Source organism: Electrophorus electricus, chromosome 20 (genome assembly GCF_013358815.1).
Source record: "Electrophorus electricus isolate fEleEle1 chromosome 20, fEleEle1.pri, whole genome shotgun sequence".
In the NCBI taxonomy this organism is placed as follows: Eukaryota; Metazoa; Chordata; class Actinopteri; order Gymnotiformes; family Gymnotidae; genus Electrophorus; species Electrophorus electricus.
The window spans coordinates 7422685-7441482 of record NC_049554.1 but is presented as its reverse complement, the minus strand read 5'-3'; the positions used below and the strand labels follow the sequence as shown (position 1 = coordinate 7441482).

Genomic DNA, 18798 nt, shown 5'->3' with positions numbered 1-18798 from the left:
ATGTAGAGCACCGATTCTATATAACCAGGTTTTAAAACACAGGCATGTGCCTTACTAAATAAGTCAGAGTGGCGTCCTGTAGCCGGAACACTGACTCCGTTTAGTGAAGCAGGTACAGTAAAGACTCATCTTGGTACTTTTGATTACTTTAAATGCAGATGGACATATGAGTCTGCATGGTACTGTGACTGTGAAAGCATATTCTTTCTTTGTGGAGAGGAGTGGGTGTCAGAATCACAGACTCGACGCTGACTGACAAGCAAATGCATGAATAAAAAGTGTGCAAGACAAATTGGGCATAATGGTGGGGAAGAGTCAAAACCTGTCCTGGATCTGAAGCCTGTCCTGGGTCCTGTAGAGACTTTCACTGGGGTGGTGCAATATTTTATATATGCCTATAGAGATATATCCTATAGTTATGCCCTGTAGAGTTATGCCCTATAAAGATATGCCCTGTAGTTATTCCCTGTAGAGCTGTGCCCTGTAGCCTCATACTATACTATATTAAAAGTTGACATACCCAAATGTGCATTAACATTTTTTCTCCTTTATGGCATTATGTACCAAAATAGCTTAAAATCAACCAGTTCAAAGCAGCAGCTTCACAACGCTAGAACGTTTACCTCGGTGTGAACGCAGCCTTCACAACGCTAGAACGTTTACCTCGGTGTGAACGCAGCCTTCACAACGCTAGAACATTTATCTCTGTGTGAAGAGGATACAAACTCGGTCAAACTCAGAACAGTCCTTACTGAACTGGGGTGAAAAACAAATGTTCTGAAGACAGTATTAAATACAGGTGTTTTTAAATTTACAAATTAATACAAATGCTGAAATAAAAATGTCAATGATCCATTGCATTACTCAACAATACATTTTTGTCCATTTCATGTACACCTAAACTGCATATTAACAATTTCAACAGTGAAGTGTTTCATGACTGAAACCTGAAGTGTTACATGACAAACATCCACCTTAATTTTTTTTTTTTTTTTTTTTACATGACGGTGCAAACCTTTGAAATACACTGACAGCTAAAATAATGGTGCATCTCTGACAAAACCACAGGCATCGCAACGTTCAGAGAGATCTCAAAATTCAGAGACATCTCTCCAGATAACTGTCCAATGATAAAAAAAAAAGTGCTTTTATTATTGTTTGTTATTCTTTCTGTTGTCCGATACACGTGTTGTCTATGGAGTCCAAATCATTCCACAGGCAAAATAGGCAAAAATAAAAGCTGTTCTTTAATTCACTGGTGTCCTGAGCTGGGTATTGCATTTAATTTTGGAAAATAAATCTCAAATTATGGAAATTTGTGATTGGAAGAGACACAAAAAGGCATTCTTTGCAGATGCTGTGTATTCCTGGGATTCCTACCTGTCAATACCTTTACTGCCTGACTGATTTAAATAAATTAATAATTTTTTGACTGCCAAAATTATGCATCATCAGCTCTCCTGAGACAGTGATCTTTGACCTTAAAAATAATTGGCCCATGTGATTAGGTCATGTGACTGGAAGAGAACATGGTATCTACTCAGTAGGAGTTGGGACCAACTGAGGTATAGTTTCCAACCTGGCTGTACTCTGATTGGCTAAGGTCTCCAGTTCTGCTGAAGCCTCCTGCCGGTTGGTCAAAGCTGCCCTGGTTGTAGGTCCGCTGCTTGAAGCCAGTCACCTGTTTTTCTGGAGCAAGTGTTGGGTATCGTACAGCGCCGCCTTTGTGCCAACCAGTCTCTTTAAACACAAACCAGACGTTACCCGCCCAAAGAACAAAGTTCAGGTAGCCAAACACCTAGAAATCCAACGACAGTGAGAGTCACGATGACAAGAACATTTTTTCATACATAAAGTACTTATTTTAGTGATGATTATTTATAAAAACAAAAGTAAACGAAATCACTACCACAGAGCTGTTGAGGCTGGACCAGACGGGCCCGTACACCGAGCCGCACTTGGCTGTCTGCACCTTGCAGGCGGACATGAGCAGGACCACCGTGTCTGGGTCTGTGGCCACCTTCACATCAGACAGGCCTTTCGCCCAAGCAGACGAGCTCACCAGCCACATGAAGGAGAAGACCACCGTCACCATGAAGTCCTGCACAGGGCAGAGACACCAAACTGCGTTGTGTCCGAGTGACATTTTATAGCTGCCTAACCAGTCATCTGTTGTCTTGCAAATTCTGTCTTTTACATCAATAATATTGCTGACCTCTTCAGTTTCAGTAGACTCTGAGATTCTCTTTTTCCAGTTTCTGTCACAAGACAGACGCGCTGCGTCTTTAATACTGCTGATAGAAGCTGATCAGTGTTCACCTTCCAGTATTCTATACATGTGACATTTGTACATGACAGTAATGATGGTCATTTTAGCTGAATTTATCTGCATCATAACAGATCTCAGCACAAGGACATGTCAGTGCAGAATCACATGGTGATTACAGCTCCGAGTCTCCTTGTTTGGATTATGAGAGGTCATTGTTCAATTGCGCACACACACAAAAATAATTAATTAATAAATATTAGATATATATACCCCAGTTCTGTTATGCAGCACAGCTACAGACATCATTAATAAAAAGGTAAAAACCTCTGCGTCTGTTTCCAAATGGGCGAATCTGACGTGCTCAGAATGTGGTGGGATCAAGCTGACTGGCACTTACGACGAGAGGGCCGCGGTTGTTCTCGTGGTACGCATTCTGAAAGAAGATGTGGACGATGGTAGCGAGAAGCGAGTAGAGGAAGGAGAAGACTGCGATGGTGATGAAGAACTCAGAGGAGGAAGAGAAATCTCCATCCAGGTGAAGGCGCTCCTGCTTCTGGCCTTCGCATGTAGGCACGTCGAAGGACACTTCCCTCAACCTGAGACAGGTGAGTGAGGGGTGAGTCTGGGTTCAAGTCTGCGTCCTGATGCATTTATCACCATAGCAAGCACTGGGATTAAAGTCAGAGGGTCATCGTTGCTAAGCAGGAAACGGACAACAGGACAATATCCAGTGATTATCAGATTCTGAAACGCCTCACTGACTACAGAAGATAAAAGGGAAGATACAGTGTGATTAGACAATAGTTAAAACACAATTAATGAGAAGCACAGAGTCCTCTGGGGATAAAAACAGGAATTGGTATTTACCAAAATTCAGTTAAATGCAGTGCAGTCTGTAAATAGCTTGAAAGAGACAGTCTTTGTTTTGGCTTTGAATCAATGATTATGAGGTAAAATGTAGCTTTATTTGTATTTACATCTGTATTGTGTGAACCAAATATATTTACAACACTTTCAGTACATAGGTGTCCATTTTAGTGGACCACAAATAATTGGACAAATCAATATTTTCCTAAATGAAACCGTCCTGCTTAGTACTCCGGTGGAGTTGATTGGTTTGCAATTCAAATATTCACTTAAATTTGAAAACCGTGATAGAGGACAAAGTTTAGATACAGGTTAAGTCTCTCCCACCTACTGTGTTCATCCCTAGTAAATACAGACGATGGCTCAATAATATTTTCAGCAAACAAAGGGATGGGATGGAATAAAGACATCGAGACGTCTGGCGGACTCTTGATTCTGACTGGTACATGCACTGGGATTGTGCCAGAGAAGACAGGCAGCCCAAACTAGCATCCAACTCCTCCATCTAGCCTGCAGCAGTGGCCTTTCTGGCGATGTGGTTAAAATTTGGCCCAGAGTGAAATCTAATTCTGCCTTATCTTCCGCTGACAATCCTGAGGTTGGAGCTTTTCATGTATGAAAGAAAAGCATAGGAGAGATCGGAGTGTTGCTTCAAAGCCTTATAGCAGCCAAGAAAACCTGACATGCCCTGTGATATTTTGTATGTGTGTGTGTTTGGCCCCACAGTCCAAAGTGTGCGCACTCAGACTCATGGAAAAAATGTTTCATTTTTACAAGCAGGGACAATGTCCAATAGAACAACAAAAGAAAACTCTACATACATGAACTGGGAATACAAAGAATGCATCTTAATTCTTAAAAATCTTATTTGATCAACTCTATTAAAACTAAAACCATTCATTTCTGTATTTGTGTTTTGTGCTTTTTTTTTCTTAGTTGTTGAAGCATGGTGCATACATGTTGATTCGGGTTAAATCTCATCATAGGCAAGTCACAGCGTGTTTTAACTGATATTGGAAACTGACTGCCTTGTCTGAATATTTTCAGCGTTTAGCTCCGAGACCTGCCTGTCTCACAAGGTTTGAGATAATTACACCAAACCAGAAGAAAGTTGAGATGTTTCTTGTTCTGGGGTAAGATTTGCTTTTCAGTCCACTGCACAGGTCCCTGACAGGACCTCTCATTTGGACTAGTTATGGCTGAACTCAACACTGCTGGCCTTCAGTTAAAGTTCTCTAAAGCTTTTCTTTCACTGCTAACAACAAATCCAGTTATATATGCAGAATTGTGAAACAATAAGCCCCTGACTATTCAATTAGCATATAGTAAAATTAAATAGTTTATACAGACAGCTGGGCATTGAGTGAGGATAGCATGCTATTGTCCTCAGCAGACTGAAGTTAGACAATACAAGGCTACGTAAATGTGTCATAAGGTCACTGAAGGTGGAGGCAGCCTTGGCTAAAGATTCAGCTCAGTTATTCGGTTAGTTCTGTTTGTCCAGTACCATTCAGTAACCACCTCTGACATAGGAAGACAGATGTTTCATTCAGATGCATGCATGCTACACAGGAGTTTTTAACTCCATCCTTTAAAAGGTGTTATTTGACATTTCAAGCCTTGAAATCTCTTCAGCTTGGTCAGTTACCATAGTTACCAGAGCTGCATGAGGGACCGCATAAACAAAAGAACAAAATACCCATTGAGCAAAGGAGAGAGAGAGCTCAGTGTTTAAGGTACTCAACTAGTAATCAGAAGGTTGCCAGTTCATGTCCTACCTCTGCCAGGTTGCCACTGTTGGACCCCTAAACAAGACCCTTAACCCTCAAACTGTGTTCAGTCACTTTGGATAAAAGCATCAGATAAACACCGTAAATGTGTGAGACAGTGAGATCAGAAGACGAGAAAAGGGGTCAGAAGGACAAATTTATTCAATTTATTTTTTCAAAAGGTTTAGTGATGACTCATTAGGACCACGTATTAGAAAATGAAGCGAGCAGCTAAGCTTTCCACTTTTCTGACGAAAGCACTGTGTGTGTGTTTCAGCCTTACCTGAATGGGTATGTGAAGTTGATGTTGATGCCCAGGTTGCTGTGCGTCTCGTTACCACAGTCCACGCTAACCTGCAGGTGCCCCCAGTAGCCTCCACATGGCGCGAAAGCAAAGACGGCAAAAAGCTGGACAGACGCATACCAGCAAACACGCAGGTTACGCTGCACACACATCGACTGCCTGACACCAAGTACAAGAGGTACAAAGCCGTCAGCAATTACAAAAGTAAGTTCAGAATTGCTCTTATTCTCTCATTCTGCATCCAGACAGCATTTCTAACATCATTACTCATCAATGACACTCAGATCTCATTCGGAACAGAACATGGGTGATATGGATTCTGCTACACCAAGATAGACGTTTTCACTCCAGCCAGGGTTGGGGCAACCAATACACAAAAATATTAAACCGAATTCAAATGGTGGATCGTCATATTCTAATCAGTTTATTTACCATTACGCACCGTGAATTTCATTAACTACAAGATAATGCTATTTAGTCTGGCCTCTCTTTGACAGAAGGGGTGAACTGAGGCCAGGTGTGTGGCTTTGTTGGGGCTTTCCCAGATCTTCCTTCATCATGGTTAAGGTTTGGATTAGGATTATGTAGAGGTATCTGACCCTGGATTAGACTTTCTGCCTGCAGCAGTTACTCGCTGTCCTGGAGGTGTGGTTCCCAACAGGACAGTCAATGAGTCAGAATGAGTCTCCTGCAAATAAGCAGTTATAAAGTCTCTGTAATTCCTGTCTCGTGAGCCGTAGTCTAATTCATATGTGCATCTCATACAGTAATACGTGAACACTTTTCCTTCCTTAACCCAGCTAACTCACCTACAGTCACTTTCTCACCCCCCCCGACAGACAGTGATGTTAAGGACATCTGGGTTGAAAAACAAACTACAAGGTGCAACCTCTGGTCTTGGATCAGACAGAAAGGCTCCTCTGCTAATTCGACCTGTTTTAATAGTCATAATTTTACATTAATGCCAAAAGTGCATTTGGTTCACTTTATGACTGATTTAATCTCTGAAGAATTAATGCCTTAACTAATGGCGTACAAGTCTGTGTGTTAATCATAAAAAAAAAAAAAAAAAGACCAAAGAAAAACACAACAAAATAAAAATTGACTTTTTAAATGGACAACTTCATTCAAGCTCATCTTAAAGCAAAAGTATGGCGAACTGTTGATCTGCTACTTACCGGAGCAAATATGACCATGCACATTTAAATGAAGACAGATGTCCAGCTTCAGAGAGCAAGTCACCCTTAACCCTTAGTAGTCCAAGTTATGTAAAGGAAGAAGGATGCTTAAAGTCCTGTCCTCTGCACTTCTCCTTACCTTCTGTCCTCTGTTCCTAGCTCCTGCTTTCAAGGCATACTTAAAGACAGAGTGGTACGGGGGGGGGGGGGGGGGGGGGGGCGACCGAGAGCTCCCTGACTGCAACTATGCTCCTACTCCTCTTCCTCACCATGCAGGGGCTGCCACAAGAGTGGGAAGTCTCTCTCTCACACACACACAGCCCCTACAGGAGACGCCAGACTTGATTAGTGACACACACCAAAGCTTGTGATCTTGGGGAATTGGTGTGTGTGTGTGTGTGTGTGTGTGTGTGTGTGGGAGAGAAAGCACAAGAGAGAGAACAACACTAGGAACATTTAACAGCAGCATGACTCCACATATGACCAGTCCAGAAGTTCAGTCTCATGCTGTCAAACGGGTCCACCAGCCCATCAGGAACAGGGGCTAAGGAACTGCCCACCAGCCACCAGGGGAAGACCAGCTCTGCTGATACAACAGCAGAAGAATGAGTGCGACACTGGCATACTCTCACTGGAAAGGTATGTGTGCGTGCGAGTGAGTGAACAGGGAAGAGAGAGAAAAAGACTGAGAGACTGGAGAAAGCATGTGGACTTTGTGAAGAAGAGAATGCTGGAGAATGTCACAGGTGTCCATATGTGTGCAGCACCTGCCTGGCGGATAATGAGGAACAGTCATCACGTCCTGTCACTGGTTCCTGACTCGGCTATGCACCAGCGTGTGTGGGGAGCCACCAGAAACTCAGTTATCTTCCAACTCCTGAGCCGTCCCCTGAGCGTTGGCACCATAATAGGAAAGAAACGGCACAAAAGACGTTCACCGTGCAGAAGCAGTGCCACGTCCTCGGGGTGGTTTCAGGGGCTGAATCGAGAATTTTGCATTGGAGCAGCACTGGACTTGCTGTGCACATCACTGCAATGTGTGCAAGTTCACACGGAGCCTCTCCAAATACAGTCCCCATCACGGACATGGGCGTGACTATTAGAACGCATCACACACACTGACAGGCAGCCAGCAGGGGTCCCACTCCATAATGTAGTACACACACACACACATTACAGGTGTTAATGGATTAGGGGCAGGTTACACTGGCACTCAAATCTCTTAATGTTCAATAAAGCTAACAGTTTTACTCAAACAACCCAGAAGCCTCTAATGCAACCTCAGTGCAGGATTGTCAGGGGATGATGCTAACCTATCAGAGCAGAGGTGATGTACTACAGGATCTGGTTGTGACTGTGCTCCTAACAACCCATCCATTCTCCTCATGGCAACATGTCTAATCAAGCCAGAAACCGTCCACCAAACCTCTGACTGCGGAATTCAGGTGAAAACCAGGGAAAAAAAAAAGAAAGCAAAAAGCATCGAAAAGCCACCAGAGCATTTCAGAAGCGCTTATGGAAACCATGTGATGCTCTGTGCTTCACTGACAGTGAGAATCTCCAGTAACCCCTGAGTGTGTTGTCAGTATTCACCACACATGGGAGAAAATGTTTTTTTCAAATACTAACAAGGAAAATAATGACTAGAGTATTGGTTCTTAAACAGCTCTCCAGCACACCAGTTAAAGGTGACTGATGTGTTTTACATGCAGGTAGGGGGTCAAACTGGATGTTTAAGATCAGCACCTAGAAGAGCAGAGTGAAGTCAGAGCTACACTAATAAAAAACACACAATACAACCTCATAAAATCACCACACATTATTTTGAAGAGTGGACATTATTACATTTTCACCTCTAAATTTAGGAGCCCCAGTATAAACAAAAATAATCCTGAATCCCAAATGTGTCAATTCCTCTAGCAACCACCACATATACAGGGCTAATTCACAACTACGTCACCCTCATATGGGGGTCTCTCTCTTTCTCTCCATGAGGCCAATTCATCTTTATCAGCTCAGTCAGGATGCTACCTGCCTAATTAGCTGATACAAGACTGCAGGCTCAGAGAGTTGGTAATGATTTTAAAAATATGAGGTTTTGATCTCTGGCAATGACTAGATATTCATTTACCAGATAATGGTTGTGGTAACTGACTGTGAGGTAAAATGCAGGTAAAATGCCCCATCTGGTGGTAGAATTGGAGTAACAGTGACAGTCATAACATCCTTTCAAATCTCTAATGCTAACAAAACACCCACACACACCAAGCCCAACCCACTCACATCCCACCCCCAACCACACCCGACCCCCATCCACACCCACAATCCCACAGGCCTACAGTAAAACAGATTATTTTATATTGTATGTTTACTTTCACACCATGTGCCTAAAACATGCCGAGTGCCGTTCCAGTGTAGAAAACGCAGCACGGGCAGACACGGCCTGTGTTCTCTGGTCCCTCAAGAGGACTCTGATGGCAGAGATGAGAAGAATGGATACAAGGATGAGGCCATTACAACAATAACACCCAATGTGCTAGAGATTACGCTGCAGACTCAGACCTGCTTACCTTACATAATTAAAGAAATGGCATTCATCTGTATGTGTGCGAGGGGAAAAGCAGTACACTATACTGCATTACCTTACACAAACAAATATGTACTAGCGCGCGCGTGCACACGCACACACGGCTGTAGCGGTGCGAGTTATCAGGCTCTTCCAGCTGTGCTCTGCCAGGCAGGAAGAGGGGTGTGGATGATGCCTCAGGCTGCCCAGAGAGTGGGGGAAGGAAAGAGAGAGGAAGGGGGGGGGGGGGTTAAAAGAGATAAATATAGAGGTCTGTGCACAGAAGCCTTGACTGACACACGGCCATCAACCCCGAGAGACTTGGCTGCCATGCTTCATTCCAGAGTGAAACCACCTTGGCTTCTGGAGGCGGTGCCTCCGACATGGAGGCGGAGTGTCTGATGCCGCTCCACACTCTTCCCTCCACCCTCCTCTTAGCTAGTTAATGCCAGCTACACATCCACAGATGAAATTTCCACACCACACACATCCACCTGCCCACATCTGCGAAAGCTAATTGCATTCATGTGTGTTTTTTTGGTCAATATGAAATTTTGACATGGCACAGGAGGCTCACTCATCCCGGCACAACCTCCTGGCTGAACATTACCCTGGAGATCCATACCACTCTCTTGCAGAACTTCCTAGCCCTAGATCTCCTCTTGGCAAAGGAGGGAGGCATCTGCAAGGTCATTAATGAAACGTGTTGCCTTGACATCCCTAGCTACTATAACAACATTACTGACATCATTTCGCACATGAAGCCCGCTATTGCTGAGCCTCCACCAGCCAATGATTTTTGCTTCAGTTGGTTAACTGACCTCGTCGGCCCTTGGGGATCTTGGCTCAAACATATGTTTTCCCGTACTCCTGATTATTGTGTTGATTCTTGTTTGTGGACCCTGTTTATTATCACTGCTGTCTGCCATCATAACTCACATTTCTACCTCCGTGATTATTCATTCTAATGTTTCCTTGGTGCCTGCGTATGAGAAAGCTCTATATACAGATATGTGATTCCTTTAGAGTGTTAGACACTGGAGCCTTTCTGTCTTGGGCAGAGACCTCGCATTGGGTGCCTGATCAGCCATGACATGGCAGCTCGACTGCGAGCTGGTCACCCGAAGTCATCTTGTCTCCCCCTTCTTGTCTCCTTTAAGCACAAGAACAGCTCGTGGCTCGTTCACGCAGAGAACATCTAATCTTTAATAACCTTGTCTCTTTCCTTTCTACGTAGACCCTTAGAACATGCCTCACTTTCCTCAATGAAGTGGAACTCTCTTGATTCACTACCTTCGTGCCAGTGTCTTGACTTCCCCAGATCCGGCTACAGAGGACAGAGGGTAACTTGGAGGAGATCGAACCTGAAGGACTGGCACTTTGAACCAGTTTCTAACAGTCTCCACACTGGAGAGAACACTTATGACAGCATTTAGCTGATGCTTTTAAGATAAGCAATTTACAATTATGACCGAGTACAACTTGAGCAATTGAGGGTTAAGGGCCTTGTTCAGTGCTCAGTGGTGGGGCTTGAACCAGCAACCTTCCAACTACAAGTACCTTAAGCACAGAGCTACCATTGCCCCATAAAGACAGAGAGCCAACATCAGAGCCAACATGGGACTCAAACCCACAACCCTGCAATTAAGAGCCTCATGCGCTACCAACTGAATTAGCCAGGCAGTGATGACTGTGAGGATGGCGAAACTGTCATGCTTCTTAGAAGCAGAACCACAACAGATATTTCTCTTAACCACAAGGTTCTACTGATCTGAAGACAAAAGCTTTTTTAGGGGGTATAATTGGGTGTTCTGGGGCCAAGCAATGCTGATTCCCAAAACATGGTATTTATGCTCCAAATACTCAGCTTTCAAAACCTCCATTAGAAAACAAACAAGACCAAGAGGTCAGTGCGGAAAAGTGCTTCAGTCCAGCAGTACAGCACAGGGGCTGCCTGTAGGAGAGGCTTCTTGGTCCGAGTCAGCTGGAACTCCAGCGCTGTCTCGAAGCCTGGTGGACTGCAAGCAGACATAAAAAAAAATAAAATAAAAAAATTGAGATTTTTTTTATTTTTATTTTTTTTATAAATACTGCCTCCCTCTCCGAACGCCATCTCCTTGTGGGGTTTCCATGGCTACCTTGTCATGTAACCCAGTATAGCCCCTCCCCTGCCCTGTGGTGACTGTTACAGCGGTTTGTCATACTTGGTCATCCAATCGGGACGCAAACCAGTGTGTGTGTGTGTGTGAGAGAAAGAGAGAGAGAGAGAGAGAGAGTGGGGTGTGCAGAGTGACAGTATACATGTGAGGTCATATGTGGTGTTTGAGAATGTGCGTGTGGATCTAAATCCAAACCTCTTCAAGGATGCCCAAGACTCTACCCTGCCTGTCCTTCAATGCAATATAGAAAATCAACCAATATGAACAAAAGTATGAACAAATACTAGCAATGACCAAACAGTATTATGCAGTGCCCAACATAACATTTTCTCCCACTGGTCTACAGGCTAATAGAACAGCATTTAATTTGTCTGAGGTACATTTTAATAGCCCTTATAGAAATGGAGGAAAAAAAAAAAAAACGGTACTGGACCGTTTAAGGTACTGGACCGTTTAAGGTACTGGACTTGTAATCAGAAGGTTGCCAGTTCAGGTCCCATCACTGCCAAGTTGCCACTGTTGGGCCCCTGAACAAGACCATTAACCCTTAATTACTCAAGTTGTGTTCAGACAAAAGTGTCAGTAAATGATGGACTTCCAGGTTGCCTTGTTTGCAAGGAAAGCTTTCTACAAATTTATGAGTCTTGTTCCTCCAAATAAATAATCTTTCTGAAGCCATTTACAAAATATGCTTTTTGTATATTTTAGGCACACAATTTTGTTTTGCTTCCATAAAAAGCAAAAGGACATTAAAACCGTGAGATTCGCAAAGAGGAAGAAAACAGTAAACTAAGCCTGTTAAGCGTCTTAATGCTAGCAGTGTAGCCAATTAGCTAACGCCAATTACTTTAGTCTCATATTGTACAGACTTCCAAAACAAGTAAATAAAATGACGAATGACCAAGAAACGACAGGAACATTTACAGATGAAGTAATGTCAGAAAAACATTATCTGGTGATTCAAACATTAAGTCTACTTTGATAGCCATCAAACTAACCTAGCACAAGCAAGCTAACATAGCTGGAATCTAGATATCTTAGCTAACTAGCTAAATAATGTATCTGGGGAATTGGATACAAATTTTGAGACTGTGAGGAGTAATTAACTTTTTGACATGCTTGAAACAAATTCTGTGCACACACAGACGTGGATATTCTGGGGATCCCATAACGTCCCTGTGACCATGTAATGCTAACGCTTCGTTCTGTTGATGGGTTTAAGACAACCATATCATTTTGCATCCGTTTGCATATTGGAATCTTGTAAAGCCTTAAAGCAGGGTTTTAATCTTATTTGTCGAGCAACCACAGCCAGGCAATAAGATCTACTCACTCTCTCTACATTTTCAGGTTCTGTACAATTTTCAGTTGGGGTAAAGGTTCAATTCCATGCTTGATTATTTATTTATGTGTTAAAAGGTACTCACTAAGTTCTAATTACATGTAAATTAGGACAGTACTATACAGATTAGTTGACAAAATTTAAGTGGATGCAAGTTTAAAATGTCCCAACCAGTCTAGCAGCTGGTGCTTGTGGAGCTTAGAGTGGTGACGAAAACAGTACAAACACTGAACCAAAGGATCTCAAATGGTGGTGCCGTTGATAGCACACCTCTAACAGTATGCGGTTTTGGGGGGGTTTCCCCTGAAAAATCTATTCTGTTGTTTAATAAGTAATAACAGGGTGTGGGTGTGTTCCTACGATAGGCCTACTAACAAAATGGACGAACAGGGGACTCTTTTTGACATCCAAATAATGCCAAGTCTGCATTGCTGGATGAAATATTCTTTTAACCTTCATAAGACCTCTGCCTTGTATAGAGTAAGCTAAATGTGAAGTCCCTGTTCATAATATCGAGTCGTTTTACCTATATTGTACATGTACAAACTCTTGTGTGTTTCAAGAGCAAACAAGTCACTACGTATTTGAAAATGAAAAGTCATATGTACAAAGTATTACATAAAGCCGAAGCATTTGGGCTCTCTAAACTGGATATTTAACGTACTGGTGCACGTTGGGACGTGTCGTAAACCGGCACGGCACAAGATAAAAACGCTTAATAATGAGAACTTTTGTTCATGAGTCAGACAATCGCACATTTGTTATTTAAAGATGTTGCACATACCCAATAGTGAATCGGGCATCAAAGAACAAACGGCAAAACACGCTCATAAGGTGCGCTTTATAATGGCTCCGATATTAAATTATCGCCCATTGCTCCCAAACAAACTATAGAGCACAATGGCTCCAATATAAAGATAAAATGAAAAAAAGCAACATTCCCGTTTCCCCCCAACTTTATACGAGCGTAGGAAAGTGAGCACGAAAACCGCTCTTAACGTCCACTTACCCATTCTAAACCGCGGTTAATCCCTGAGGTAATTTGAGTACTTGAAATGTCCCAACGGAAACCATCTAAAACGGGAGAATAATAGGATGATGTGGGATTCTGTTAATTGCTGCCGTTTTTTCACATCAGAGATTTCCAAGCATCCGAATAACTGGCACTAACTACCAGACACAATACCTGTTTTCTTACCTTGACAGCTGTTTGCATTTTCTTTTAGGAGGAAAGAAAACAAAACAAGCGTCTCCCGCGCGTAGCAGGGACTCGTCTCTCATTGCTCCTCCACATGGAAAGAGCCATCGGGCTGGAGTTAAATGATTTAAACAGTACGCTTTTGATGTAAGGAGAGCTTGTAGGTTTGGTTAGATGGTAAATGAGCGGTCTACTGAGGTTGTGTCTCTTTAAGACGGTAATCAATCACAACCCACGCATTGTGTGCGGTGCGCGTTATCGTTACTCTTAATTAGGTTTCCAAGAGAAATTCGGTGTGCTTTTGTCTGCCATTTTCCGCAAGCAATCGTGAATTAAATGGTGCAAATTACAAACCAGAATGATATAACCGTTGTTCATATTTACTCTGGAAAGCGGACCGTTTAGTACTCCTGCCTTTGCATATGTAGCACCCCTATGCTGAAACAGCACCCATAATCTACCTAGGTGTTGTTAATCTACATAGGTGTTGATCAACACACACGAGGCTGTTACACAGTCTGGCAGGTGTCAGGATAAATCACCCCTGGCAGAACTGAGAGACGGAAGGCAACCTCACATCCGGCTTTAGTCGCACAGGGTCCAGTCAGGGTTTAGTTATACTCAATTCAGCCTTCAATTTAGCCTGCTTCACATTCCTATAAATCCCTCAGAATTTATGCAGGCAGACTTCATTGGCTAATTTGATTTGGGTCCATTTTTTTGATTGGTCAAGAGCAAATGTAAGTCAAGCTAATGAGAAAGAGCCTCCCTCATGAAGACAAAGACACTGAAAAGACCGTGTGAAGACAGACCCGGTTTATTGAAGCTGTGGGAAGACAGACCCGGTTTATTGAAGCTGTGTGAAGACAGACCCAGTTTATTGAAGCTGTGTGAAGACAGACCCGGTTTATAGAAGCTGTGTGAAGACAGACTCGGTTTATTGAAGCTGTGTGAAGACAGGCCCGGTTTATTGAAGCTGTGTGAAGACAGGCCCGGTTTATTGAAGCTGTGTGAAGACAGACCCGGTTTATTGAAGCTGTGTGAAGACAGACCCGGTTTATAGAAGCTGTGTGAAGACAGACTCGGTTTATTGAAGCTGTGTGAAGACAGGCCCGGTTTATTGAAGCTGTGTGAAGACAGACCCGGTTTATTGAAGCTGTGGGAAGACAGACCCGGTTTATTGAAGCTGTGTGAAGACAGACCCGGTTTATTGAAGCTGTGTGAAGACAGACCCGGTTTATAGAAGCTGTGTGAAGACAGACTCGGTTTATTGAAGCTGTGTGAAGACAGGCCCGGTTTATTGAAGCTGTGTGAAGACAGGCCCGGTTTATTGAAGCTGTGTGAAGACAGGCCCGGTTTATTGAAGCTGTGTGAAGACAGGCCCGGTTTATTGAAGCTGTGTGAAGACAGGCCCGGTTTATTGAAGCTGTGTGAAGACAGACCCGGTTTATTGAAGCTGTGTGAAGACAGACCTGGTTTATTGAGGCAGTGTGAAAACAGACTTCATTTACTGAGCTCAGGTGATTTGTGGAAACCTCCTGTGCCACTGCTTACTTCTAACCCTAACCCAGTATCTCTCAGCTTGCTGGAACCAGTGAATCCTGAATGTGAAGCCAGTGCAGCACTGTCGTCCTCAGAGCTGGTTATCTTACAGCAGAGATGAAGCCAGTTAGCCACAGAACATGCATTTGCAAACCTTGTTTGTACGGTCTTCTGTTTAACCTTCTGTTTTAACTTCTGTTTCTGTTTAACCACACTCATCGCAGTTTCCAGTAATTCTCATTGGCTGGAGGTTTATTGTGCTGCACCATGACAACTGCATAATGAACCTTCCTTCTTCTGCTCAACCTCCCTCATTATCTCAGCTGCGTTAATATTACTGACCATAATTAATATTACCGTTCATCATTAATATTACTCACCATAATGTTAATATTACTGACCATAATGTTAATATTACTCACCATAATGCTAATATTTCTGACCATAATTAATATTACTGGCCATAATGTAATTATTGACTATATTGTCAATATTACTGGCTATAATTAATATTACTGATCATCATTAATATTACCTACCATAATGTTAATATTACCTAGGGCAGTAGATTTGGCTATAGAGCTGCTACTCATACAGGACTAAACACATCACCACGCTCTCAGATCAAAGCACTCATCCCACAGGAGCGCACAGACAGAGTCAAACGTGATTAGACATAGGAACAAAAGGGGAGATTTCTGCAATATGTCTGCCAAATACCATTTAGTTCAGCCCCTATTCTGTCGTACTAATCCAGCGGAAATAATCAGGATTAAAATTAGCATGCTGGGGTCGTTAATGTGTATGGTTTTTGGCAGGCTAATGTAGGGATGGCAGTGCATGTCTCACACACACACACACACACACTTCTTACTGTCTGTATGGGGCTTTACTCTGATCTGTGCATCCTTGTAGCTAAGCAGTGTGACGTCTGCCTATAATTCTGATCACAACAGGAAGTCTTTGAGTGTTTTCCCATCATGGTGGACTCATTCTGTTCCTAAAAAAGAGAAAAATACATATAATTATTTTATATGCACACACACACACACACACACACACACACACACACACACACACACACATACATGCATGAATCCTTGAACATGTGTATTGAAAGCTAGACTGGAGTAAGATTTTGCTTAGTAGGTGGAGCATGGTGCTGATAACATCAGGATCACAGGTTTGGTTCCCAGGGACCGCAAACACACACACGTGCGCGCACTCACACGCACACACACACTATACTGAATATAGTCATTTACTGCATTTTGCTAAATATAGTAAATTCCTCTGGATAAGAGCACTTGCCATCTGTAAATGTAATGTCCGCACACAGAGAAAGAGGAAGAGAACACACACCCCTGCTCCTTCACCTCCACGCTTGCCATCAGTGGTCAGCAGAGCATTTTAGAGAGAATCCAGAAAACTTGAAGCCATGACAACAATCTTTGCAAATAGGTTGCTAAGCAACTAATCCTGAGTGGTGTCAGTGATGATGATGCTGCCCAATTATCCAGTGTTGTCCACTCGTCGGAAGACCTGATTCTGCACAGCACTTGTTCCAGGTTAAAGACATGACCTTCCACACACTCCTGCTTTAAAATACGATGGTCCGAGGAACAGCAATCATAAACAGCCCATCCAGCTGTAAATGAATCAACTTAGGAAGCCAATTAGGCTACATAATCTGATCTTTGTCAGCTCAAGTCGGCCTCTGTAATAAACTCCGTTCTCTTGTGGTTGGTGGCCTGGTTTACCAGGCAAGTTAGTATATCAGATAATCGGCTGTGTGATCTGCCCTTGGTATGTCTGATTATGCGTTTGATTCCAACTGAAGGTGGAAAGAAAGCTCGGTGTGAGATCCAGTCCTAGTGTACCTGCACTGCACAGTTTAACAGTTTCCCTGCTGCCAGAACGGGATCCTCAGGTCGTTACCAAGTCCTTCGTGGTTTGGTTTCAGGACCTGGGAGCCACACGGGTGGGCTGGAGCAAAAAGAGAAAACACTGCACTACTTTAGATATCCACAATACACTCGCTTACTCGCATCCCTCAGCGTGAGTGAGAGGTACAACATGTCCTCAGCATGTCTGGGATCAGTGCTTTGATCTGAATCTGTCCGACAGCTGCAAATGCAGGGTTCACCTGCTGGGGAATTCCACAGTGCAGCTATAGCGACTCAACCATCCACCAACAACCTGATAATGAACTCTGACCTCTACAGCAGTAGTGGGATAAATAACACCTCTCCCTCGATATAATAATGTCAGGATTCACGGATGCAGGAAGTCAGTTTAGCATTAATTGCATAGGATAAAACATTTTTTGATACTGTGGTATCTTATTTATAATTTGTCATTTATATTTACATTAGGGGTCAGAAATACATTCAGCAGGGCAAGGTCCATGTTAAACGTCTGTTCCGAGTCCCAGCAGTTCCTGAAAAGTGTAATGGGACCTGGACTCACACGCTCGGACACGACGCATAAATGTGTCGCTGAATTTTCTTTTTAACTTGTCACATTGACGTAACATTCACACCTCATTAAATGTTAGAAGCCCAGGAGGTCAAAGAAGAGGGCATTAAACTGTAATGCTCACAAATGGACAACAGAGGGCTTCCTTTCCCCATATTATCTGATATTGCCAAATAATCCTAGCTGTGTTAACAGCAGTGCATGATCACAACACTGAGGTCAAGCTTACAAAATCAAAAAATAAATATTTATTCACTTATTTCAAATGTGGATCATTCACAGGTTTAGGGACCAAAGCTCACCGCAACCTTTAAGTATAATGTATTTTCTGTGATTTGTTCACAAGCATGTTTCTTTAAGACTAAAACATGCTTCTCTACGCACACACAAACTTAAGTACACTATGATTATATACTTATAAGATCATTCTTAAAGAGTGAGATCAAATATATTCCTTCCGTCAAATATACACAATAACCACTCCTATGTCTTAATGAGGTCAACAATCTTAAGTATGACAAATATGCTTAGTTCAGTTTGGAGGGTATATTATTTTTCTTAGAAGCCATTCTAGACAGTTGTGTGTTCTTCATGGCTTCAGACAGGAGACCAAAATAGCACGTCTTCAGTTTTAACAGACAGTGTGACCAGTTTGGTATGTTGACTGTCCGTTTCCTCACTTGGTGGCAGGTGCCCTCTGGACTTTACACTCCTCCTTCTGTGTGTCTCTCTCTGGGATTAACACACCACCATCCAAGCTGCTGCCAGGCGCTATAAATGTTCTACATCACAACACACTGCTCTAAGTAAACGCTGGGTACTTTAGGCTTCTGGAAGGCAAACATTTTTTCCAGTTCTGGATAAATAAAATATTTATCGGCCACATAAAAATAATTCATTAAGCATATTCAGATGATTTACCAGCCCTTTGTTTTGCTCTATAGTCTGGTATTCATCCATTTAGACATTTTCTCCAGCTTTCTTTCAATTTGGTTAATAACTGCTTTTCACCTGTGATAGTTCAGTTGATTATGACAATTAAACACACATGAAACCACAAATCTCACGTGGAGCATGAAGGAGAGGCCAGCTGAGGTTGAGCTGTTGGGTGTCTGATGAACACTGG

General features: G+C 42.8%; 1 protein-coding gene across 1 annotated transcript; it reads right to left on the bottom strand.

The window, feature by feature from the left end:
• Nucleotides 1-572: 572 nt before the first annotated feature.
• Nucleotides 573-13781, bottom strand: synpr (synaptoporin). The gene is made up of 7 exons (XM_035520606.1): nucleotides 13653-13781; nucleotides 13470-13528; nucleotides 10854-10971; nucleotides 5189-5313; nucleotides 2667-2865; nucleotides 1910-2101; nucleotides 573-1798 (listed from the first exon to the last, which is right to left on the bottom strand). Exons 1-7 carry the CDS (start codon nucleotides 13668-13670, stop codon nucleotides 1541-1543), a joined length of 969 nt encoding a protein of 322 aa, XP_035376499.1. The 5' UTR covers nucleotides 13671-13781; the 3' UTR covers nucleotides 573-1540.
• Between the last annotated feature and the right edge of the window lie 5017 nt (nucleotides 13782-18798).